We start from the raw sequence: 23,606 nt of genomic DNA on the forward strand, positions 1-23,606 counted from the left end.
GGTAACTTAACTAGTTTTAACTAGGAAGACAAGGAAGAACAAGGGAGCCTGTAAGGCTCTAACTAGGTAGTGGAGGAAATAAGATAGGCTGATAATGCAACGCGGCGGGCGGTCCAATGTTTGCAAGGGATGGATGGATGGTGGGAACGAAATGGAATGGAGAGGGGAATGGGTGATGGGATGGGATGAGATGAGATGGGACGAGGATTGGGTTTCGTCGGGAATGTAAGAAGAAAAAAAAAAAAAAAAAAAAAAAAAAAAGGAACGGTTCTGGAATAATGCCTAAAGCGACCTAATGGACTAATAGGAAAAGGAAGAGTCGAAGGAGGCAGTAATGTTCGGAGGAACGGTATTTTGGTATGCGTCAGGATGTTTCAGACGCCACAAAGCGAGCCCGCTTTAGGACTAGCCTCAGTACTTGGTAGCTAATCAACGAGCGCGCTAAGTTAGAGAATATGCAGGTTCCACCAACCATGTCGGATTTTGATAACGTGTTTTTTTCTAACATTAATGTTCCAAGGATATACATAGGTACGTGTATACATATAATTGTATAATTTGTACTTACATATGTACATGCAAGTTGCCCCCTCGTAAATGGATTTATTATTCGGTGATCTCCGTCGTAAAAGCAACTAGAAACAAGAATAGTAGACCGAGATAAAAGAATAAAATAGATATATTCAGCTAGACACGGACATATATACAAAAACGCTCCCTCAACTGCAAGTCATTTACACGTGCGACGAAAGAAAAAAGAGGACACAATAGAGATCGCATCGGAGTCGCCAAGTCGCCCACGTACATCAACTAGATTAGATGGGTATACATACGTACAGTGCATGGAGATGTACACACGCAGACACGTTCGTCAAGTTGCGCGGCATCAATGCGATACACCGACAAGGATTAAAACGTGGAAAGCAAACATGGGTGAGAACCAACTCCCAATTAATTTCTTTACGAAACACCGCCCTTCGTACAATACCTACAATGTCCTATATTTACACTTATTATTGCCTTGGTAAGAGTTGATAATTTATTTTGCCGTTATAGCAAGTATTATAATGTTACATTATGGAGATAATTGTAACATAACTAATAGATAAAATTCAAGTAAAGTCTGAAAGAAGAATAGAATCACCATATATTCGACAAGTATTAACAAATGTATGTCTAATAGTACGACATGTTGTGTACATTAGTATATACATACCCACAGAGAAAAAAAAGGGGATCCGGGGGGATGACGATACTAGTTCAAGTCCCGAGATCGAGAACACGAATTTCTCCTATCGACGAGGAAATTACTATATCTTAGATGCATGATATGATAAACCCCATACCTAGGTACGTAAATAAAGATAGAAAGCGTTGATCATCAACGGTACCGAACCATTCCCACGCTGCTTCGATATTTGTTTCAACATCCAACGTCGAAACGCGATTAGCGAACCGGAGAATTTCTTATGTTGGCCACAGACAGGAGAAGGAGTAGGAGGTGTCATATCGTTTTGTCTTGTTGATTGGTATAGAAAAATATCACATACGGATACTAATAGCGCACTACATTTCAATTCGGACTACGTCATGCTAAGCCCAATTCGTTCTAATAATAAAAAGGGTACATATATGTAAGGAGGTACTATCTCGTTTTCCACTTTAGGAAAATGCATACACAGAGAAGATAGGAGACAGTTACACTCGACGAAACTGAGGCGAGGCTAACCAACCAACCCAACCTTTCAACAGCCTAATCAGAAATATAGAATACGTAGTGTAATGAAGAGTTGCGAATTCATAAACAACGCTGCTTACGGTAACTAAATACGACGTCGACGTTGGAGGAACTAGAACTCAGCCCTTGTCAAATCATCACGGATCCAATCCACTAACATAGAACGAAGCAGGGGGTTAGACATTAGACCACATGGTCAACAAGCTAAAAGGGCTGTATCGCATTGTTCTGTTAGTTCGAGAAGATTAAAAGAAGGGAAGACAACGCCACTAGCCTTACCGCCATTACGAACCATAGAAAATGCATGTTTCCTTACAGAGTTGCGAAACAATTCTAGAACTTCGATGGCACATGGCACACATGTGCGCATTGACTCGAGGCATGAGGCATAACAAAAGACTAGAACGAGTTGGGGGCGAATACCGGGGTGAACGAAGGAAAAGGGGGTAGCCACATTTTCTAAAAATAACTGGAATTTCTTCATGTACCTTGAGCTCGAGGTAGGCTGTGTAAACAACTTGCAAGTATCATATCACCGCTTCTTTTCTCTTTGTTTCACGATGGAAATTATTTTTCTCTCTTTTAATTATAACAAAGCAATGCAACTATGACACAGCATATAACCCCGTCAATTTAATCTACTTCTTTATGTGTTATTAGTTCTCACTAGTAAAGAACTAATCAAAGCGGTGAGCGATATGTAAACTCAGATATATTATAATGGCCTTGTTATATCAGTTTCAAGTTCTGACTGACCTTCTTTCTGCATGGGAAGAAAACGCCATTGATATAATCACGCTCAACATGCCATAGCTTTAGCAGCCATAGCATATCTACCCATACCCATGCTGGTTAGGTAGTTAAAATGAAGCTTAACAGCCAGCCCATTGGGTTATATCTTACCTGACAAGTGAGTACTTATTCGTCTGGAAATGCTTGACATACACAAGAGGCAGCGCCAAGAGAGAGCCGGATGCCTATATACTAAACATAGATGTTTGTATCTTACTAAAAACCTAGTGCAACATTCGACACTCCCCAACCGACTTGCTACTTTCACACATATTTGGATGGACCCGCAGTATTAAAGACGCGTGCTGAATATTCTGATTGTACACGCGGGATAGGTCTGATAGATACAAGATATGGTCTGTTGATGAACCTGCTGATATACATTATCGTTTCTCTGTCTCCTATAATACCTGCCCATAGCTCATCTCGATTACAGGTTTTGACCCTGATGACTACTATGGCCGATGCGTCTAAAGATGACAGCATCCTCTCTAGAGCTACTTCGCCTTTTTCTCATACCACATGGACATTGTGAGGTGGTACCCACCATCTCGACATTTAACAATTTAGGCGTCGATATATTCAATATCCTTTATTGTTAAGAAGTATCAATGATTGGGGAATATAGGAAATACCAACCGCCGAGGAGAAATTCCAGCTAACCTCTAGTGATATATACTCAAGTACCTGAGCACCTAGGTGCGTATGGGCTCTCCTGTCTCCGATACGTCGTCCTCCACTATACGTATGCAATTCTGGTATGAATGGGTTCATTCATCGTCCTCCTTTCCGCTTACCCTATCTAGAGGCCTTGCTATGAGAAATTCGAAATCTGTTTATCCATAAGTGTCTCGACGATCAAGGCGGTATGAAGTAATTTGAGCAGCAGTATTGACCCTAAGAATTGCGAAGGGAGTAGTGGTGTTGGTTAATGTAGAACTCAACACCCGGAGTATCCCAACACCGGAAGGTGCTAGAAAGACTTGAACCACTTGAACCGAGCCACCTATGATGATCCAGTTACGACCTATCTTAAACAGTATATATTCAAGCTAAACATGCTGCTCAAGAGTATTCTGATCGGATAGAAAAGAGTTACCTAGGTAATCATGTCGTGTAGGGGCCACTACGTCGATGGAAGTCAAATCAAGCATGTTCTTAAATGCTGTAAACATACTAGTAAACGTTCAGAAGGGAGCAGGCGTGCCCATGCCTTATCGCCACGGAGATTCTAATTCGTACACCCTATCTAGTTCGTAATACGAAAGGAGAACAATACGATCGAAAATATTATTAGGGGCACTTAACACCAATTTGCTAATGAAGTTCATCACGTATGGAACAGAGATCGAGAAGTTAGCCTCTTAAATACCCTATTAGTTTGGATGATTTCAGCGTTCAATATGACATGACTATGGTACAGACAGTAAAGTGAAGGGCCGGTGTGACGCCGGATGCGAATGTGTTCCTCCTGCCCCTACTTCAACTGCACCCAGCCGACTCTATCCCCTTCATGTTCAAAAGGGTACGCCGGCGAGGGGCGATCTCTTGGGAACAATTGCAGAATAGCCAGCTGTCACCAAAGCCTTAATACTGCACTACTCTCCTCTTCCCTCTCTCCCTCCCACCAGGCTGAAAAAAAAGTAGGCCACCACGCTCAAGTGATTTTGCCCTTTATCCACAAAAAAAAGATATCAATACCTCCACTCCATCCGCCATTGTGAGAATCAGGGATGGCAAGTAAAGGCAATAAATAGGAATCAAGCAGACGCGCAATAGTAGTTTTTTTCCGGGTCAAAAAGCCTTTTCGTATCAACATATCTCCTGATAGGGCAGAAGACTGCATCCCTGTATCAAGTTGCCGTAAATTTTTAACTAAACCACAATGGAAGCAAAGGCCGAGGATCGAAAGAAAAAAGAAGCTTTATCCATTAGATCGCATTTCTGCCCTACCAGACTCGGAAGCCCAAAAATTTCCCGGCATTAGAGCAGAAATTCGACTGGACGGCATTTGGCGACGTTTGGTTAACCCCAAGGCCGTATATTAGCCGAATAGTCGACAGGTCGAAGACAGAGATAAACATGACAATTATGGAGGTATCAAGGCGGCAAGACCGGGGGAAAAAAACTATACAGTCCTCTGGCTCCTCGGTCGGCGGCAGCAAAGAGTCGTCGAGGGGAATCGAGTATAACGTAGGCCAGTAAGGAAAATAGGTGCCGAGAAAGGCTGTCGTGACTTCGTCCTGATCACACTAAATCTCAACTACTCAAGAGATGGGCATCAGGTTGAAATTAGTTCGAAATATTCATTCGATGAGAAAGCATGACGACGTTTCATGCAACGATCTCGACGGCGCATTGTCGCGGGCTTCATCAGTCTTAGTACGCCCAGATTTTGAGCTACAAACTATTAGCGCATTTCTGTCAGGTTGGTTCCAACAATATCAATACGTACCACCGAGTCCCAAGAACCTGTGCACAAGCTGATGCCATCGTTGCTAACGCCCAAACAGCTGACACGGTTCTCATGGCCCACCAAAGATCCAACCTTCTCTCCTCTTGTAACATCCCATACCTATAAACCGTCAGTTACCGAGGCCTAATTCGCGACCATAAGCAAATGAAACGCACCTTGCACTCGAAATCGTCGTAACCGGCAAATAGTAAACGACCGGAAACAGAAGTAGCGACGGACGTGATGCCGCATAGAATAGATTCAGACTGCGCCGAAGGATTAGTACTGACGAAGAACAAGCTTACATAACATGTACTTACGCCGTAGAGGTTGAGCTCCCTGTCTGCTCGGATATCAAACAGCCTACATGTTGCATCATCGGAACCAGTAACAAATGAATGCCCATCCGGGAAGAATTGAATGGCATTGATATCGGATTCATGGCCAGCAAACGTCTGCACAGCCTTACCGGCACGGATATCCCATAACTTCGCGAAGGCGTCGCAGGCACCAGATATAAAGGTATTTTGATTCGTAGGATTTAGGCTGATACTCATGACGTCGCCTAGATGGTCAGCGAATTCCATGACCTTAGTTCCAGTCTCAATATCCCATTTCATGCAGGTCATGTCACCGGATGAGGTAAGGATACTCCGGTCGTTGATGAATCGACAGCAAGACAGGTAGCCGGCGTGACCGGAGAGCTCACGAGCGACGCGTGTTGGACCGTCTCGGTTTTGGTTGAGGTTGTAAATGGAGCAGATGTTGTCGAGACCACCACAGGCAACATAATTACCGCTTGGTGCGTAAGCGCAGGTCATAACCCATGATGACCGTAGCGGAATGGCGTGGACCTTGTTCGTCGTGTATGCATCCCAAATAATCAGCTTTCCATCCTGCGAGGCGGATACCAAATGTCTTCTATCAGTCGACCAGTGCATAGCATAGATTTTGGCGAGATGTCCCTTCAGCGTTCGCTTCGTCTTCATTAACTGATTTCGGGGAATGGACTCGTGAGATTGCTGCGCAACAGCGCGGACTAGAAGCGACGAACACGGTAAGTCAGACCAGATCGCAATAGACCACACCAAAGAGTCGGATAAAAACAATTATAAATTGGGAAATGGACAATACTCACGAGTAGTGTCGGCCAGCTCATCCTTCTTTCGCTTGATCCTATCCTTCAAATTCTCAGCCTCGCGTCGCGCTTGTTGGATGCGCGCCTGCATGGCCTCGGGCGACACATCATTCGGCCGTTGCGAATCCATGACGGCGGCGATGGATATGTGTCGAAGAGAAAGACCGAGGAGCACAGCACAGGAGAATTGGGATGAGACGACGGGTTGATGGGCGACGGGCGACGAATGTCGAGCGGTGTGGATAGATTGAATTTAGGACTCGCGAATAGCGGAGAGGATACCGAAGGGGTAAAAAAGAGAGAAAAGGTGTGAGGTTGGATTAACTCGGGGTAAGGGTGAGGAGGGAGATGGAGAAGACTAGCTCCAGGGGGGTCCTTGTTGAGTGTGTGTGCTCTGACCAGCGACCAGTATCCTTTTAGTTATTAAGATGGGTATTTTTTTTTTTTTAGGGGAGGGAAGGGGGAAGGGAAAAAAAAAAAAAAAAAGATTATTAAAATAAGAGAGTCCACCCCCCCCGGGCTAGGCTTGACTTGGAGAGCGAGAGTGAGAGTGAGAGAGACAAGAAAATAGATCAATCAGTAACCAGGTAGGTAAGACCGGTTAGCCGTTATCGTTTACCGGGGGGAAATAAGTATATCGCTGAATTAAACTGTAGATAGAAAGGTAGATTAATCAATAGTAGAGGAAACTTCAATGAAGGTTACTTTCGTAGTTGGGTGTCGTACGTCTGTTGAATGAATTGGCGTGTTATGTAGAGAGAAGTAGTAAGTTTAAGGTAAGAAGATTGAAAAATAGAGTGAGATTTCGGAAATCGAAATAACGATTACGGGAGATGAGGAAGGCAGCAGAGCAGAGAGACTGGGCAAGAGTTTGGCGGCGTTTAGCGATCTGGAAGGACCGTACATACAACAACATGTGCAGCGCAGCGCACTCTGTAGAAGGAGGTATGTACTATGTAAGGCTACATAGGTACATGTATGCAAGTAATGAAGAAGATGTCAGGTGGCCTAGGCGTATAAGTATCTTAAATATCATATTCCATAATAGATATGCGTGGTGAATGCTAGATGTGTACATGTGAATTATGCATACGTAGTGTACATGAATCGAGTAGACTAGGTACTTAGGTACGCATCCGTAATTCTAATCTTACATACATTATTACCTAGGTACACTCTACACACCTACTTCGCTACTCCTTTTACTTTCTAACAACTCTAGCAGGCTATCGCTACCTACATCCACACATATACAAATCTAATTCATATAAACTAATGCAGATCGCCCGCACGAACAAACATCGAACAGCCCTGTATCCATAACCGTACATTAGAACGTGAACCTAAGCTTAATAGCTAAAGAAAAGCTACCTAGGTACAGTTTAGCTATCCGCGTTATAAAAAAAAAAAAAAAAAAAAAGAAAGTTAACGTACCTCTTTTTTAGCTAGGTACATAGGCAGATCTCCACCGCTGAATAAGCCTTAGACCGCAAAACGAACAGCACTGCTTCCAAAGTTCAATTTCTTAGATTTGTTTAGTGGATCAATCAACTGGAGAAGACGCACCCAACGTTAAACAACCCTCTACGTAGTAATGTACTTGATAATACATATAATCAATCCAATGCGTAGATAATCTATGATGCGGTAAGCGACATGCAATCATCAGACGCATATACACATATATATATATATATATAGATAAATTGATCCGAGTGTATATACTATGTAGGCTAGGTGCGTACGTGTAAGCTTTAGGTCCTATACTAGGACAGGATAGGACACTCAAAATGTTCAAAAGGGGGATAATAGGACTAATAAGGTATTCTTTTCGTTATTATAAGTACTACGTCGCACATATCTTAGTTCTTAGGTACATACTTAGCGAGTAAGGTATACTTTCCCTATTTGAGCGGTACTTACATAACGGCCCGCTTAGGTCATGTACCTAAAGGTGGTTGGAATAACCGCTACGGAATAATACATGTAATTGTAACTGTCAGTAGCGTATGTACATGTATGTACATACGTATAATAAATAATTCAACCTTGTGCCATTCTAGATAAATAAGTTATTAACGATCCTATTCTAACTTTCTAACTTACTTATTACTATTATTGACTATCCGTCTTTCTTCCTAATACCATCATCACCACATCACTTAGCGAAAATACAATCAATTACTTAATTACTTACTCATTAGACCTAGAAAAGATCTGGGTTGCGTTTTTGAGATAGATAGATAGATCTTATTTTCATTTCAAGTGGCTCACTCATCCGCCGCGTCTTTCCACCAATCTTACCAATCCTAATCCGGCTCCAATCCAACCCATCCAATCCGCCAATCCACCCCAGGTCCTCATATATAATTTTTTATTTCACTTGACCAGGGTACGTTCAAGGGTGCCAAGCTACTGATGAAGCTTCTATGGATAACGAGGTAGAGATGAGAGAATACAGTCCGCACACCATCGTCGTTCTACAGCGTATAGGAACACAGACTCGCAATTAATTGTAAGCCCAACCGGAGACTTTCTCTGTTCGCCCGACGGCTTACCAACCAGAGGCGGCTGCGCTGTCGCTAGCTGCTTGGTGAAAGCACGCACGGATTAATCAAACGATCTGGGTTGCGTTTTCTTCGACAGGAGCTGTTGTTCCCCCCCAACTGATTAAATTAGCCTCCTCGCATCCAATTCTACGTTGGCGGCACAGCCGAGAAATCCACAGCCAACCATCGTTCAATCCGTCAGTATTCTTGTCTGCATTTAAAACTGTGCAGGGCGGCACCGTCAACAAATATATATCCTCCTCCCCTACAAACAGCAGAAACAGGATTGAGCAATCATGCAAATAGATCTCCAAGGAAGTACTGAATTCCTCGCGTCAAGATTTCATTCCGCGAATCCCTCCAAAAACTAATTAATCTGATCTAGTATCAATTCTTATTACGGTACACACAACTCGCCGTCAAACTAATTATGGTCTCATAGTATCGTATGTATCAAGGGCCATAAATTTATTATGCACAATTAAAGTGCCCCCTGCAAAAACGGGGATCGACCACAAACAAGTCTCCGCCGCTACGGGACACGAACCATACTTATTATGGTCCCACGACGCGGATACAGTACCATAATTGTCTCTAGGTGGTGCCCTAACCGCGTTAGCCTTGACGGTCCTTGTTAATGAGACGCTCTCAATCCTCGCCTATGCAAGGTACTGCGCTCGAAAACGTAGGGTCCGGAGCTGGATCCTCCCCAGCTTCGTAGCTCTCGTTGCAACCCAGTTTCCCAGCAGCAAAAAGAACAGCAATCATCCCAAAGTTAGATATCTTGTTAGATCGAATGGAAATGGCTCGGCTACCTCTTCCGAGCCTTCTAACGAACTAAGTAGGGTAAGACCTTGGGAGCACAGTACGATTATAAACAGGAAACCAGATACAACATGAATTCCATAAATCCTTTGCAAGATACCCATATGGGCCAAGCATCACTCCCCATGAATGGTTTACGGCTTGTTTTCGCAGGACAATCGATAACCTAAGAGCGTACTGTGCTACATAATGTACGTCGTGATCGGCCGGGAAGATCTGACGCTATGCATATGGTGTTTCTAGAAGCGCCAATTTTGGCGAGGGACCAGATGACGCCTCATACCAGTTAGTTGTGTCTCTTCGGTATTGTGACACCATCAATCTATAAGCGACTCCTAGTCCTCGTAACTGGACTATAGAAGATTATCAATGTAGATTTTACAGACTCTAACCTCCTTTTTTGGTTATGATAACGTTAATCAATGATAATTAAGATAAGCTGGGATGAGGCTTCATTAATAATAACGCGAATCTCAGACCATATCTAGCATTTCCTTATACTATAGTTGATTTCAAATGTATTCTAATTAATCGAGCTCATTTATAGTAGATTTAATGGCGCTACAGACTACTACTCTTAAAATACATATGTAGGTACTAATAGATGTATATAATTACGGCCAATAGAGTACAGTACATACCATAAGCTAGTTTAGAAATAAAACCTTTGATTTTTATAATCAGTTCACCAACTAATTATAAAAATCAAATTTACAACGTATCGCTTCAATCTCAAATCATCGATATCATATCATTAGGCTTATTTGTAGCCCCAATTTAGATCGATTCATTCGCAATTGTCACCCCAATGATTATCAAGTCAGTATAATAAATACATGGGCAATAAGTACGATAAGCCTAGGTAACTCTCCTCAGCTCGAATAGCATCATGGCGGAGGAACCTGACCTGGACTTCAAGTCTATGCCAAAGATCGAGGTAATCATATCATTCCCACCGTATAAACTGGGAATTCTATATACATTTATTCAAACGCACTACTCCTCAAATACATATATATCATTTACTATTTATCGCTATCTCCCTACTCTCGACTTCTACCAAGATCCCTCATTCGAGCGTACTAACGCGTTATCGCGCTCCACAGCTCCACGCCCATCTTACTGGAAGTATAAGCCGGAAATGTCTTCACGAGATCTGGGAAGTGAAAAGGGCAGCTGGTGAGACTGATCTCGAAGACCCCCTAATAGTAATGCCTCCTGGAAGGCATGATTACGACCTCAAAACGTAAGGAGCGCATCTAATCCCCCAACGGGAATGATTTAAACCTCTCCTTAAACAAATAGATGCAAGGAGAAAGCTAATGCCGTTCTCTTGTTTTTTATAGTTTCTTCCCATTATTCTCAACTTACATCTACAACCTTGTCAATGACCTCAAGTCCCTGGAGTATTCTACGAAATCTGTAGTCAAGAATTTTGCGGAAGATGGGGTAGTATACGTCGAGTTAAGGACGACGCCGCGAGCAATGACTGTTGCTGGTCTGGATAAGTCAGGCTACGTCGAGGCTGTGCTTCGGGCGATCAAGGCTGCGCAGCTCGAAGCCCCATCACTACACGCCCGTCTTATACTATCTATCGACCGACGTAACTCAATCGAGGAAGCACACGGGGTCATCGCTCTGGCTAAGGGGTTTCAAGAGCAAGGCGTCGTAGCGATCGATATCTGCGGTGACCCAACGAAAGGCGACGTCTCGCTATTCACGCCAGCCATAGAAGAGGCTAAGGCGGCGGGCTTGAAAGTGACGATTCACTTCGCCGAGGCGGAGGCCAGTGCCAGCGAGGCGGAGTTGAATACGATCCTAAGTTGGTTGCCGGATCGTCTCGGACACGTCATCCACGTTCCTGAGGACATTAAACGTCAGATCGCGGCGCGGACGGGTATCGGATTAGAACTTTGCCTTAGTTGTAATGTTCATGCGAAAATGATCGTCGGTAGTTTTGAGGCTCATCACTTCGGAGAGTGGTGGCGTGTCGACGGACCGGTTGTTGTACCCTGTGTAAGTTAAAGCATGCAGGTCCGATGAATATTTTTCTCGTAGGTCCTGGACTGATTGGCAAATTTTAGACCGATGATGTGGGCGTCTTTGGTAGTCCGTTATCAAATGAATGGAGGCTTATTCAAGAACATTTCAAGCTGCAACGAGCAGAAATTCTGGGGTTGGCGAGAAAGGGTATCGATGTCATCTTCGCGGGAGATGACGAGAAGTCAAGGTTAATAGGGCTTATGTGGTGAATGTGCACGCACGTATACTTGCCCCTTTACTAGGTTAGCTGCCATGTCTATGCCCTCATGCCTTCTAAGGTGCGCATTCATCTATTTTTTCTAAATAACATAATCCATTGGCTTCTGTTGAGTATAGTCGCTTTCTATCTACACCACTTTAATCATTCCGGGTTGCCCATTCCTTAAACCAAGCCAGAGCCTCAGGGTTTGCCACGCTAGCATTCGTCTTGATATTGATACCTGAAAGAATCTGTTTGACTGCGACCTCGATCCTGATGAAATGTAAGCAAACGCTTAAAATAAAATCTCATGATAAGTTGAGAAACGACGCGAACTTACTTTTTCCCATTCCCGGTCTTCGGAATTCCTGCTCCGCATTCCTCTATCACGCCGGGGACGTGTCGTGGACTTAATTCCTTCCGAATCATGTTTTTGATTTTCTCATGCAATTCAGGAGAGAATTCATTTCCTTCGGCCATGACGACGAATAAGCAAACCGTTTCATCACGGTCCGTCTCTCGCCTTCGGCCAACACAAACCGCGTCTTCAATCTCGCTACCGAAGAACCTTGTTAATACGTTATAAATCTCTGCACTACCGAATCGTACACCGGCCGGTTTGAGAACACCATCACTACGTCCCAACATGGTCAAGCCACCAGTTTTGACGTCAATTCTTACGAAGTCTCCATGGTGCCATATGTTATCGAAGCGTTCGAAATAACTGCCACGATATTTGGCTTCGCCGTCGGGGCCCCAAAATGTTAGGGGCTGGCAGGGGAATGGTTTCGTACATACTAGCTCTCCGTCCTCACCGGGTGTTGGAGCGCCGCTGATAGAATCTACCACACCAATGGCCATGCCAAGCCCTGCACATTGGATCTCGCCTACGTAAACAGGGAGTAACGGACATGGGGCGCCGAAAAGGGATATAATATCAGTACCGCCAGTGATGGAAGCCAAGTTAACGTGAGCGGGGAATGCCTCGTAGACAAAGGAGAAGGTTGACGGCGGTAAAGGTGACGCCGTCGAGTAGATTGCCTGTAGGTGGGAAAGATCATGCGATCGTACAGGATAGATACCATGGGTTTCCAAAGTGGTAAGATAAGCAGCTGAGGTACCGAAATGGGTAACCTTCAACGAGGACAGGAGTCTGGGTAGAGAAAGGTGTCCATGTGGCTTGAAAGGCGAGCCGGAGTATAGAACCAAGGTTGTCCCGCACGCAAGTGCCGATATGTTCCAATGCCACATCATCCAAGAGGTAGTCGTATAATAAAGCATCCTGGAAGTTGAATTCATCGAACAGTGAAGGTAGTGCTCCTTTTTATGCTGGATAAGAGTACCTAACGCGGTATGGACTATAGCTTTTGGTAGGCCAGTCGTACCGCTAGAATATAGGACGTAAAGGGGGTGTGATGGCGGAAGTTGTTCGAATCTCAAGGGTCCTTCGTTTCCACTATATTCTGTTAGATCCGAAAGTATTGAGATTTAATGTTGTAATTCGAGGAATACCTTTTCAAAAAGCTCTTGTATTCCTCTGCCGCAAGCCCCTTCGAGTTTAGAGTTGATAAGTCTAGATCGAAATCTTGGATATTGTTTATGACAACGACGAGTTCTAAGCCCTTTGACTTGAGCTCGTCGACTATTTGGGACGTCTTCCCCGTGCTAGACCACGACTTGCCGTTGTACACGGTTCCGTTATCCGCAAACAGGACCTTAGGTCCAATCTGAACTAATCTATCAAGAACGGCACTCACGCCAGTATCCGGGCTCATTCCTGTCCACACCGCTCCGATGGCGGCCGCGGATAGCATCGCCACGAGAGCTCCGGTATGGTTGGATACGAAACCTGCAACTACATCCTTGGGTTTCAAGCCAGCAGCTCTCAACGCATTGGAGCATCGCCGCACTGCTTCCCGCAATTCGGCCCATGTTGTGGGCTCGAGGTGTCCTTCAGCTTCGGTAGTTGTTATAACAGCAATAGAGGTCTCTGCAATGTCTACGTTGGCTGGAAACAAGAGGTTTTCTGCGAAGTTCAGGAGTGATCCGGAGAAGAAGTCGGGCCTAGGGAACATAGGTGCATTATCCGGTAAGATCTATGGCGTAGTATGTTAATTATGATTGGGTGAGTTTAAGACATATGAAGCAGCATACTTAAAGTGGCTGCATTATTCATAATAAAGGACCCTATCACACCTACATATGAGTATGGCTTAGATGCCTTTATGCCGCAGAAATGCCACACTTCACCCCAGAAGTCGGCAATGTTTTCGACAGACCATTTATATAAAGATGGATAATCTTTGATATTATCATCATATTTAGATCTCACATGCTCTAGGAACTTGTATAGCTGAGTTGAGGAGGGGTTTGGATGTCGCCATAACTCAACGGGCACGGGATTTCGGTTGGTAGTCATGGTGTTTACGGATCTCTATATTCCTAATTTGAAAACGGGAATATAAGAACCGTTTCGGATAGGACTCGATTAATTTAATGTTGCCAATGTTGTCGAGAGCACATGAGGGTTTGTTGAGATTACAATTAGTTCTTTATTTCGAAAGAGGTTGATAAAGCTAATAAATACATGTAATTAATAGAATCTACATGTAGCTTAGGTATCTGAATAGAGTCAATTTACTTAAGTACTAGAGTATTTTAGATCGGATCTTAAATTTAAGTAAGCTTAAAGCTACGGGGACTTTCACTACTGGAGTACTCCGATAGTCTATTAGTGGATGTATGTAAGTTTTCAGTGGTAAGCGTTTAGACTCGTCGCTATTGCATTGCCTAGGTAAAACAGCTTGTAGGTAGCTGGCCGGTAGCTCTAAACTTATTGACCGAAGGCTCGGCTTCTTTCTTTCAACCCAATTGATTTTTGTTTGGAGGCCGCTGTCGCAGATTCAACCAATGTGCTGTACTGTACTGTACTGTACCTAGAAAAATAAGCTTTAATTAGGATACATGTAAGGCTAGGACCCTGCGCCTTCCCTTATGTGTAATTACATGTACTTAGCTGCTGTAGTTTAAGGCACCTAAGGGCGGGATTCATTGTTGAAATGAACATTGGAAGGCCAAAGATTTTGAGCTTAATTTGCCGCGATTCCTTTTCTGAATCCCGTTGTTGATTGAGGCAACCGGTTTGAACTATTTATGGGGGATAAGTTCGCATGGGGATCCATACCTACATCTACATGTACTAACCAATTTTATTATGAATGTATGAGTGCATGCCTTTATACACGTATTTGTAGGGACATAATTAATTAATTGACTAGGCAGCCAGGTCGTAATGTCAGTTGGAAGTACCTATAAGAAAGGAGCAGAGGAGTTGGATCCTTTCTGTGGTTATTCTTGTAAATATCTCCCCACTTGTACCTAGCCTACGGGTCGTCATTATTGCGCATGTGCTCATAAAACCAATTTGAAGCTTTGCCAAGGAGGATGGCGTGGTTCCTAAAATGAAGGTGCGCTTAGGAGTTAATTTCGCGACTGGAACTATTCCCATTTGCTTTGTAATGCGCGCGTCTTAACGTAAATGACCGGTTTTAATGAAAACCCAAAAAAGAAAAAGAAAACATATTTGATGTGATGCCTTCTACCTTGTGTATCTTGAATTGAATTAATTATGAGCTACACCTAAATGACTTCACTTTTGATGTAGACTTAGTCGTCTAATACCACTCCACTACAGGAATCTCGATGTACAAATTGTCTGTTAGTAAGATGACTTATTTGGGTAATGACCTGACTCCGTAATGTGTCGGCACTGCGGGAACAGGACGACGATGTGGAGTCGCGGATCGTCCGGAAAGGAGCAAAAAGAGTGGCAGTCGCGAGGATCATTGCTAGTGAGCTTAACGAGGTTGGCTGAGATGCCGTTTATTACGGAAGGAATGGGGGTCTTTGTTGCAAAGTTGGTCAAGGGTTGCGAAGGCTGGGTTGGGCTGGGCTTGCAGGCTTGTAGGCTTGTTATTCAGGGCTGTATCACCCGAACCCCCGAGTTTTGATTTACGGTGGGTGGCGTTTAACGCGAAACTTCATGTCTCGAGGTGAATTACAGTATTGGTACTTAGGTACACGCTAATTTAGACCCGCATTTCGAAACTCTTCCCTTCTATTTGCTCTCTCGCGCCTCCTAAATTTGATTTTCTTCCATTTCGTCTCCTTTTCAACATCGTGCACCTTTCCTCTTCGTCAACTTCTTAAAAGGTGTTGATGTTGAAGGGCAAGTAGTCGTCGTTGTGATTGCTGCATCGACGGGAATTCTTTCCCCTTTATTGGACTCCAAGCTCTTATTTTCAACATCAGCTACTCGCCAATCGACATTCTCTCCCTCACTCGAGCTCAACCACTAGAGGTGTTACCCAGCTTCAAGCTACCCCGACCGGTTCATCCGTGGACCACAGGAAAAGAGACCACAGCTTAAACGGCGAGTGCGACGGACGGAAGCTAAGGAAAGGACAAAGTGAGTTCAATTTATCCCAATATTTTGGGTATTGCCATTTTTATTATCATCCCTCTTTGCGAACGCCCCTAGTTCATTCGTGAATCCGCGCTGGCGCTACGATCGGCAGATGTGGTAAGCAAGCAATCAAGCAAGCACATTGCGACTTGCAATGCTTATTGAATCCGCCATTAGCTTATGCCAGAGACGGTGTGGCCATGCCTCCTTGCGTCACATCGGTTCAAACGAATCCTACATGTTACTGTTACTGGTTCCTTTTTAACCCTTAAACTATTTCCTACTCAAATTGAAACCTCCATTTAACAAACCTAGCTTGTCATGATTCAATTAACACTTATTTCAGATTCACAACTAGTAGCCAGTCACCGAGAGGCTCTATTTGTGCGTTTATCTTTTCAACCGCCCGAATATATACGCCAATTGCCCATTTCCTTCACCTATAGAAATGCCACGACGTATCTCGATTCCCTTCACCACTTCTAGCAGCATGCCGCACTCCGAGAGGATCGGCGAGAGAAGACCCTCACAATCCCGAGGGAACCGCCTCAGTCAATTCTTCTCTTCGTCTCCTAAAGCCAGCCAACAGTCGTCGGCTCAGCAAGCCCTCATGGCTATGCAGAACGGTTCCTCTCCCTCCATTACTGCCGCGAGCCTGTCATTACCTTCCATTTCCTTATCTACCGCAACGGCCGGCGAACCTAATACCGACGAGCCGCCAACTACTCTTTTCCAGCCTCCATCTTCCACCGAAGTCTCAGCCCAGAGGCGTTTCGATGCTCAATTCGGCCCATTGGTCCACCCAAGCCATCGTTACGTGAGCAAGCATCATGGAGAACAGCTGGAAGCTCCCGTCATTGACGAGCCTCCCTATTACTACGTCTTAACCACCTATATCAGTTATCTACTTCTTCTGGCTCTTGGTCATATAAGAGATTTCTTTGGCAAGAGATTCAGTCAAAAGCAATTATACAAGACTATTCGTGCCTCCAATGGCTATGCGCCGCTGAACGACGACTTCGATAGCTTCTACACAAGAAGATTGAAGATGCGCATAGATGACTGTTTCGCCAGGACAAGCACTGGGGTACCAGGCCGGTACATCAACCTTCTGAATCGTGTTTCGTATGACTTCAATGAATCATACAAGTATATTGGCGGCCAAACCGAGACCCTCAATATGAGCTCTTATAACTACCTTGGGTTTGCTCAGTCCGAAGGTCCTTGCGCTACCGCCGTTGAGGAATGTGTCAAGAAATACGGTCTTAGCTTTTGCAGCCCTCGCGCTGATTCTGGTACCTCTGATCTCGTTCTTGAAGTTGAGAAGGAAGTTGCTTCGTTTGTTGGCAAGCCGGCTGCTATGGTCTTCTCCATGGGATTCGTCACAAACGCAAGTTCCTTCCCTGCTATCGTATCTAAAGGATGTCTTATTCTGTCTGACGAGTTGAACCACGCCTCAATCCGACTTGGCGCCCGTCTTTCTGGTGCTGTCATTCGCTCGTTCAGACATAATGATATGGGCGATCTGGAGAAGAGACTGCGCGAAGCTATTGCTCAAGGCCAACCCCGCACTCACCGCCCCTGGAAAAAGATACTTGTCGCTATTGAGGGTTTATACTCTATGGAGGGTACAATGTGTGATCTACCTGGTGTTTTGGCTCTTAAGGATAGGTACAAGTTTGCTCTCTATGTCGACGAAGCCCACAGTATCGGAGCCCTTGGTCCCAGGGGTCGCGGTGTATGCGACTACTTCGGCATTGATCCTAGCAGAGTTGATATCTTGATGGGCACTCTGACCAAGTCTTTTGGTGCCAATGGAGGTTACGTTGCAGCTGAAAAGCATATCATTGATAAGCTAAGAAGTACAAATGCTGCCACTATGCTGGGTGAATCGCCTACTCCTGCTGTTTTGACGCAAATTCTTGCTTCGTTGAAGATCATTACCGGCGATATCGTTCCTGGTCAAGGCGAGGAACGTCTCCAACGCATTGCCTTCAACTCTCGTTATCTTCGTCTCGGTCTCAAGCGTCTTGGTTTAATTGTTTACGGACACGACGATTCTCCTATTATCCCTATTACCTTGTACAACCCTGCCAAAATCTCTGCCTTCAGCCACGAAATGCTCAAACGTAAAATTTCGGTGGTTGTTGTGGGTTATCCCGCCACTCCATTGATCAGTTCACGCGCACGATTCTGTGTCTCTGCTGCTCACAACAAGGATGACATGGACCGCCTCCTAGCTGCTTGCGATGAAATTGGCGACATCCTGCAGCTGAAATTCTCGACTGGTATTGCAGGAGGCCTTAAGCCTCTACCAGAGGGCGTTACTCCGAAGGACGAGCAAGCGTGGCGTAAAGCTAATGGATTAGAAGGCGCTATCGAACCGCCACGATGGTCGCTGGAGGAGGTCATCGCTCGCGGCGCAGAGGATGCTAAGGTTAGGTTAAGATAGACTAATATGATGCTCCACGCGATGAGCGGGTATGTATATTGCATCGAGGCGTTTTGTTATGGTACGGGAATACAATCATCTATCAAACTAGGGCGCCCGGAGTTGAGTTGGTAATAGACGGCTGTGAGCCGGTAATTGGCAGTGGATCTAGAGGGGTTCGGCCCGCACTCGCTATACAGAAACACCTTGGTTCACTTCTTCGCGCCGGCTGGTATGTCTAAAAAAAGAACGAGCGAGGCGCACCTACTCCTATAATCAAAGATACCCCGACGCTGTACTTATTGTATTGCCGCCCTTGTCTGTTGACCTTGGGTCGACAATGACTTTTAGCCTATCCCTTGTGGATTCGGCCTTAATCATGTTCAATAGGAAATACAAATTCGTTCGCTACCGCATATGATGTTGAGCTATACCTGAAGTGCGTAGTCTAAGGATGTCGATTTATTATGATTTAGTGTTGATTAATGTTTAAAAATGCCCGTGGTTACTACTTCTAGCAATTCAAGACATAAGGAAACCTGCAGTTTTTATCACAAGATAAGCGAATATTTATCACTTGAGGGTTGTGGGGTGTGTCAATTTCAGAAAGTGGACATCTAGCCAAGGAGAGAATTCTTATAATTACGCCGAAATTATCGTCTTAAGGTCCCTAACGACAACTGTAAAAGAGTCCTCTTAACTTGTTTTCTTTCCCTTACCGTACTTATGAATGAGGTAGCTATCCAAGTGATTAGAGACATATGTGGGCTAATCACTTTTGGCCTTTGTATGTCTTTGCTCCTAAATAAGAGCCATCAAATCCCCTGTCTTAAGTGCAGACAATTCCGTCGATTGCCCTGCTTGAGTAGACTGCTAAGCTTTATGACTTACCTATCGGGGCAAGACTCTTTCTAGGATATGATGATTTATCCACGGTACGTTTATGGCACACATCCGTGGTAATGAGGCATCAAAGATGATAGATCACGAAAGGTGTGTGCCGCTGAGTCGGTAGAAGCGAATGTAACGCAAGGCTTACCCAGATAATTGCAATTTCCCACTGATTTCTAGCAATACGAAATACCTAGATATATTATTTGATCGCAATTTGGCCTAAGCGGCTGTTGTTAGGCGGGCGTTTCCGTGGAAGATCATTGATATCCTTGTTTATAAATATGAAATATAGAAACGAAAATTTAAAAATTTAAAAATAAAAAAGATGTAAAATATAATAAAAGAATTAAAAATTTATGATATATGACTTATTAAATATTATATGGTAATATAAAAAGAAAGTCAAGAAAATCACGATATATATATGTATCTATTTAAGTTATCTACAGAGGCTACATGTAAGTAAGGGACGAGGACATAAAGGTACAGTAGCAAAGAAATAATACCTACATGTATGTATACATGTATGTGGATATGTACAAAAGATAGCGCTAAGTAGGTAGCAGCTACATATACCCAGCTAGGCCTGCTCAGGTACATAAACCGAGCATTAGAAACGCCCGAGAGTTTATGTACAGCGGCCATGGAGGCTGTGTACCCCCTTTTTATGCTGTGCAGTTTTGGGTCAGTACGGTACAACTATAACCAACCAATTGGAGTAATGGGATGGGTACGCATCGACCGGGGGAGGCACCACCCTGCCACCAGACAAAACTGATGAATGCGGGCGGACCCAGGGAAAGCGCTGAGTGCTGGTGGGTGGCTCTTTTTGCAACGCACCTGGACCGCTGGGCAACTTCAAATCAAATCAAATCAGTTGTTAGCAGCAGTAGCAACCTTCAAGTCCGCGCTTGCAACATCAACAACCCGACAAATACTTTTTTGTTTTTGACTCGCAGTCTCCAGTTTCTCTAGTTTCCACCTAGTAGCCATTAACCCATTAGGTACCTAGGTAGTTCATTAACGCAAATGTTCTCTCTACATACATACACGCATACATACATGTACATGTAATCTCCAACTTATTCTTGTTTCTTCCTCCCCTTCCTCAAACCACCATCCTCGTCGTATACCGGATTTCTTTTCCGTGGACTGGAAAGAAAAACAATTCAACCAATCTCAGACTATCATCGCTATATAGGCCAACGTTGTCATCTTGACAATTTCCGTATTATTTTACCTACCATTTATTGTATTTACTTGGCTTGTCCTTTTCCCGGGGTATCCTAGGAAGGGAGAGACATACAGAAAATACTCAGGAGCTCCGGATCCTTATCGGTCAGACCGTAGCTTCGTCATTCTCGGTCTTCCGTCTTTGAGCGGCTCCCCGTCTAAAAGAGAAGAGAAGGAAAAGAAAAGGAGGTGGGGGGAATAGCAAGAAGCAAAGAGGGTTTTGAAACGCTAGGGGCGAACGATATCTAAAATCTCAAATACGCCACAGTCTCAAATTTATCTGAAGATACTTTTTTTTTTCTTTGGTTTTTGGTCTATCCATTGGACTTAGGGAACCGACGATGAATTTCGATTCGGGCACCGCCTATGCGGAATCCGACGCCGACGATGAATACGAGAGAAGCGTCCACACCAGCTCCCCCGTCCTCGTTACCGATTCTGAGATCTCCCCGACCGATTCCGAGGGTCGCTCTTCGACTGAGCACACACCTACCACCTATGGCCATCGAAGCAGCGCTGATAGACTGCCCGAGACGATAATATCCGAATGGGATGCCGACGAGTGTGCCGATTTCATTACGAGTATAGGGCTGCAGCAGTATTCGGATCGTTTCATTGGTGTGTTATGCGCCCGGCCACCATCGTCACCATGATGATCAATCTAACCTTCACCCTCCTCTTAGAAAACGAGATCGTCGGCGAAGCTTTGGTGGCCCTCCTGCATGATGACCTCAAAGCTATGGGAGTAACTAGTGTCGGCCACCGCTTAACCATACTCAAGAGCGTTTACGACGTTAAGAAGGCACAAGATGTTCCCATAGAAAGTGACCATTATGTACCACTGTGTATGTCTTATTCTGCTTTTTCGCTTTATGCGCACTTCGTTGCGTTGTCTATTAACCAGTGAACTTTACATATAGCTGCCGATGCTGAAGCCCAATACGCTACTGCGACTTTGAAAGACATTAAACACCTAGTCGAACAACTACGCCTTCGAGACGAGCGCATGAACTTCCTAGAACAAGACCTACGACGGATGACCGAAGACTTCAGACGACTACGGGAGGATATGTTGCCGGCTCTACGCCTTGCTAAGGATGCGCAGCAGCCTCTTCCCCATCTTTCTAATAGCCAGGGCGCCTATGGCTACGAGACCTCAACAATATCTCCTCCAGCTCCCACACCACCATCAAACCAATCCTCGGGTGGTTTAAAGCGACAATACTCTACTAAGAAGATTGTCCTGGGTACGATTCCTAAGAACACTTCCCCAACTCACTTACAGACTACTCATGAGCGGCCCTCGGTAGAACAAACCCTGGACCCTGCGAACGCCGCCGAGAGAGCCGTTTTATCGTCATCACATTTAGCCGCCATGAATGGCTCTGGCCAAGCTACATCGCCCGGCTATTCTCCAAACATACCGTCACCTACTTCGCCCCCGACTTTGGGCAGTGCTACCCTCGCCTCCCGCTCCTATCGCTCCGATGACCGTCAAACGCCGTCCAGCCGCACGACATTCTCCGAGAGCGAACATAACTACAACTCAAAACAGCCCGTCGCGCCACGTCGAATGCAAACACCTGTCCCTGAGACACCAGGTTCTAGTTCAGCATCGGTAGAGATCTTTAAGTCGTTTAGGGTTAGCATGGAGGATCCTTGCTACAAGGTTCTACCTGCTGCTCTGAAGAAATATCAGATCAATGCCCCATGGGACCAATACGCGCTTTACATTGTTTATGGTGACCAAGAACGTTGCCTGGGTTTGGAAGAAAAGCCATTGATCCTTTTTAAGCAATTGGATAAAGAAGGAAAGAAGCCAATGTTTATGTTACGAAAAACGAATACGGCGCAAGCGGATGCAGAAACTCCTGGCAGTGCTGGCCTGAATACTGGGAACCTAAGAGGAGTTGGTTACGATCCACCCGGTGGGATCATATGATCTTCAGGCGTGTCGATCTGGCCAATTATCCGATATATAAAAGCCGTATCTCCGAATTACCACGAGAAGCGAGATGGGTGGAGCTATGCCATAGCTGTTGCTCTGGTGGACGAGCACTGACATTAAAGTAGGATATGAATGCATAGCGTGCGTGTATTGCTATTTTTCTATCGATTAATTATCGGGCCAGCATTCTCATCTATCATCATGGAGGAAAGGGGAGCGAGTGATTATCAACGCTCTTCTTGAATCAGCGCCTTAGAGCTAGTCTCAGCGATGGAATTCTCGAGAATTAAAAAAAAGACCAAGCTATAGCTTCCGAATGGATATCTTGGATTATTAAATGCTTCCTAACTCTATTCAAAGCTGTTACAACATATTTTTATTATGTAAATGTGCTTTTTCTACCATGGAATTGTGCCATATATCATAGTGATTTACGAGTGCTTTTATAGGGAGTCAGGGGGGGAGGAGGGAGTGATTGTAAATGGGGCGTGGATTTGTCACAAAAGATATAGAAGCTCGTGATTTAATCCTGAAAGCAATGAGATTCATTGCTTTATGAAATAAAAATACAGCTCTAGTGCAATATGCCAGACAGTGTATCTAGCTCTGCAAGCAAAGTCAGCGAGCAAGTTCTTGGTTCGTTAATTTTATGAATTCTTAAGTCGTCTTTGTATAATTGGGTAATGTGGTGTTTTTTTAAGATTGATGGTTGTACACCGTCGATTTTTCCTTATCGTCCATAGTAATTACCTATGTAGGTAGTACCTTCCCAAAGTACTGTAATTTAAAGTTACAGTCTGACTGTAAAATCCACTTAAGTATTATTAGTAATCACACCTACCTTAAGTAATCAACACCAAATGTTCTGTTTCCACTTGAACTTCTCCACCACACCA

At 44.5% G+C, this 23,606-nt stretch overlaps 5 protein-coding genes across 5 annotated transcripts; 3 read left to right on the top strand and 2 right to left on the bottom strand.

Annotated features, from left to right (window-relative positions):
- Window positions 1–4,581: 4,581 nt before the first annotated feature.
- On the bottom strand, window positions 4,582–6,562 carry F4822DRAFT_5579 (guanine nucleotide-binding protein subunit beta). The gene is made up of 5 exons (XM_051463658.1): window positions 6,124–6,562; window positions 5,306–6,024; window positions 5,162–5,251; window positions 4,986–5,105; window positions 4,582–4,930 (listed from the first exon to the last, which is right to left on the bottom strand). Exons 1-5 carry the CDS (start codon window positions 6,251–6,253, stop codon window positions 4,910–4,912), a joined length of 1,080 nt encoding a protein of 359 aa, XP_051319030.1. The 5' UTR covers window positions 6,254–6,562; the 3' UTR covers window positions 4,582–4,909.
- Window positions 6,563–10,154: 3,592 nt separating this feature from the next.
- F4822DRAFT_384085 (Metallo-dependent hydrolase) lies at window positions 10,155–11,848 on the top strand. Its single transcript, XM_051456494.1, has 4 exons — window positions 10,155–10,434; window positions 10,604–10,743; window positions 10,844–11,513; window positions 11,582–11,848. Exons 1-4 carry the CDS (start codon window positions 10,387–10,389, stop codon window positions 11,747–11,749), a joined length of 1,026 nt encoding a protein of 341 aa, XP_051319031.1. The 5' UTR covers window positions 10,155–10,386; the 3' UTR covers window positions 11,750–11,848.
- F4822DRAFT_5657 (acetoacetate-CoA ligase) lies at window positions 11,710–14,437 on the bottom strand. Its single transcript, XM_051463669.1, has 4 exons — window positions 13,940–14,437; window positions 13,252–13,835; window positions 12,080–13,195; window positions 11,710–12,012 (listed from the first exon to the last, which is right to left on the bottom strand). Exons 1-4 carry the CDS (start codon window positions 14,156–14,158, stop codon window positions 11,898–11,900), a joined length of 2,034 nt encoding a protein of 677 aa, XP_051319032.1. The 5' UTR covers window positions 14,159–14,437; the 3' UTR covers window positions 11,710–11,897.
- Window positions 14,438–16,652: 2,215 nt separating this feature from the next.
- On the top strand, window positions 16,653–18,656 carry F4822DRAFT_423727 (serine palmitoyltransferase; the record flags this gene model as incomplete). The annotated part of the gene is made up of 1 exon (XM_051460022.1): window positions 16,653–18,656. One exon carries the CDS (start codon window positions 16,653–16,655, stop codon window positions 18,654–18,656), a length of 2,004 nt encoding a protein of 667 aa, XP_051319033.1.
- A 1,710-nt stretch (window positions 18,657–20,366) lies between these two features.
- Window positions 20,367–23,375, top strand: F4822DRAFT_384096 (uncharacterized protein). Its single transcript, XM_051456495.1, has 3 exons — window positions 20,367–21,380; window positions 21,446–21,607; window positions 21,683–23,375. The coding sequence occupies exons 1-3, from the start codon at window positions 21,104–21,106 to the stop codon at window positions 22,702–22,704; spliced, it is 1,461 nt and encodes a 486-aa protein (XP_051319034.1). The 5' UTR covers window positions 20,367–21,103; the 3' UTR covers window positions 22,705–23,375.
- The last annotated feature ends 231 nt before the right edge of the window (window positions 23,376–23,606 follow it).

Source organism: Hypoxylon trugodes (genome assembly GCF_022578975.1).
Source record: "Hypoxylon trugodes strain CBS 135444 unplaced genomic scaffold F4822scaffold_1, whole genome shotgun sequence".
NCBI lineage: Eukaryota > Fungi > Ascomycota > Sordariomycetes > Xylariales > Hypoxylaceae > Hypoxylon > Hypoxylon trugodes.

Excerpts from the sequence above, each read along its gene's own strand:
- F4822DRAFT_5579 (XM_051463658.1), bottom strand. The coding sequence starts at position 6,253 with ATGGATTCGCAACGGCCGAATGATGTGTCGCCCGAGGCCATGCAGGCG. Across the intron at positions 5,106-5,161 it reads ACGACGATTTCGAGTGCAAG|GTATGGGATGTTACAAGAGG; the intron begins GTGCGTTTCATT and ends GACGGTTTATAG. Across the intron at positions 4,931-4,985 it reads CAGGTTCTTGGGACTCGGTG|CTCAAAATCTGGGCGTACTA; the intron begins GTACGTATTGAT and ends AATAGTTTGTAG.
- F4822DRAFT_384085 (XM_051456494.1), top strand. The coding sequence starts at position 10,387 with ATGGCGGAGGAACCTGACCTGGACTTCAAGTCTATGCCAAAGATCGAG. Across the intron at positions 10,435-10,603 it reads AGTCTATGCCAAAGATCGAG|CTCCACGCCCATCTTACTGG; the intron begins GTAATCATATCA and ends CGCGCTCCACAG. Across the intron at positions 10,744-10,843 it reads CATGATTACGACCTCAAAAC|TTTCTTCCCATTATTCTCAA; the intron begins GTAAGGAGCGCA and ends TGTTTTTTATAG.
- F4822DRAFT_5657 (XM_051463669.1), bottom strand. The coding sequence starts at position 14,158 with ATGACTACCAACCGAAATCCCGTGCCCGTTGAGTTATGGCGACATCCA. Across the intron at positions 13,196-13,251 it reads TACAAGAGCTTTTTGAAAAG|TGGAAACGAAGGACCCTTGA; the intron begins GTATTCCTCGAA and ends AACAGAATATAG. Across the intron at positions 12,013-12,079 it reads AAGACCGGGAATGGGAAAAA|GATCGAGGTCGCAGTCAAAC; the intron begins GTAAGTTCGCGT and ends ACATTTCATCAG.
- F4822DRAFT_384096 (XM_051456495.1), top strand. The coding sequence starts at position 21,104 with ATGAATTTCGATTCGGGCACCGCCTATGCGGAATCCGACGCCGACGAT. Across the intron at positions 21,381-21,445 it reads GTATTCGGATCGTTTCATTG|AAAACGAGATCGTCGGCGAA; the intron begins GTGTGTTATGCG and ends CCCTCCTCTTAG. Across the intron at positions 21,608-21,682 it reads TGACCATTATGTACCACTGT|CTGCCGATGCTGAAGCCCAA; the intron begins GTATGTCTTATT and ends CTTTACATATAG.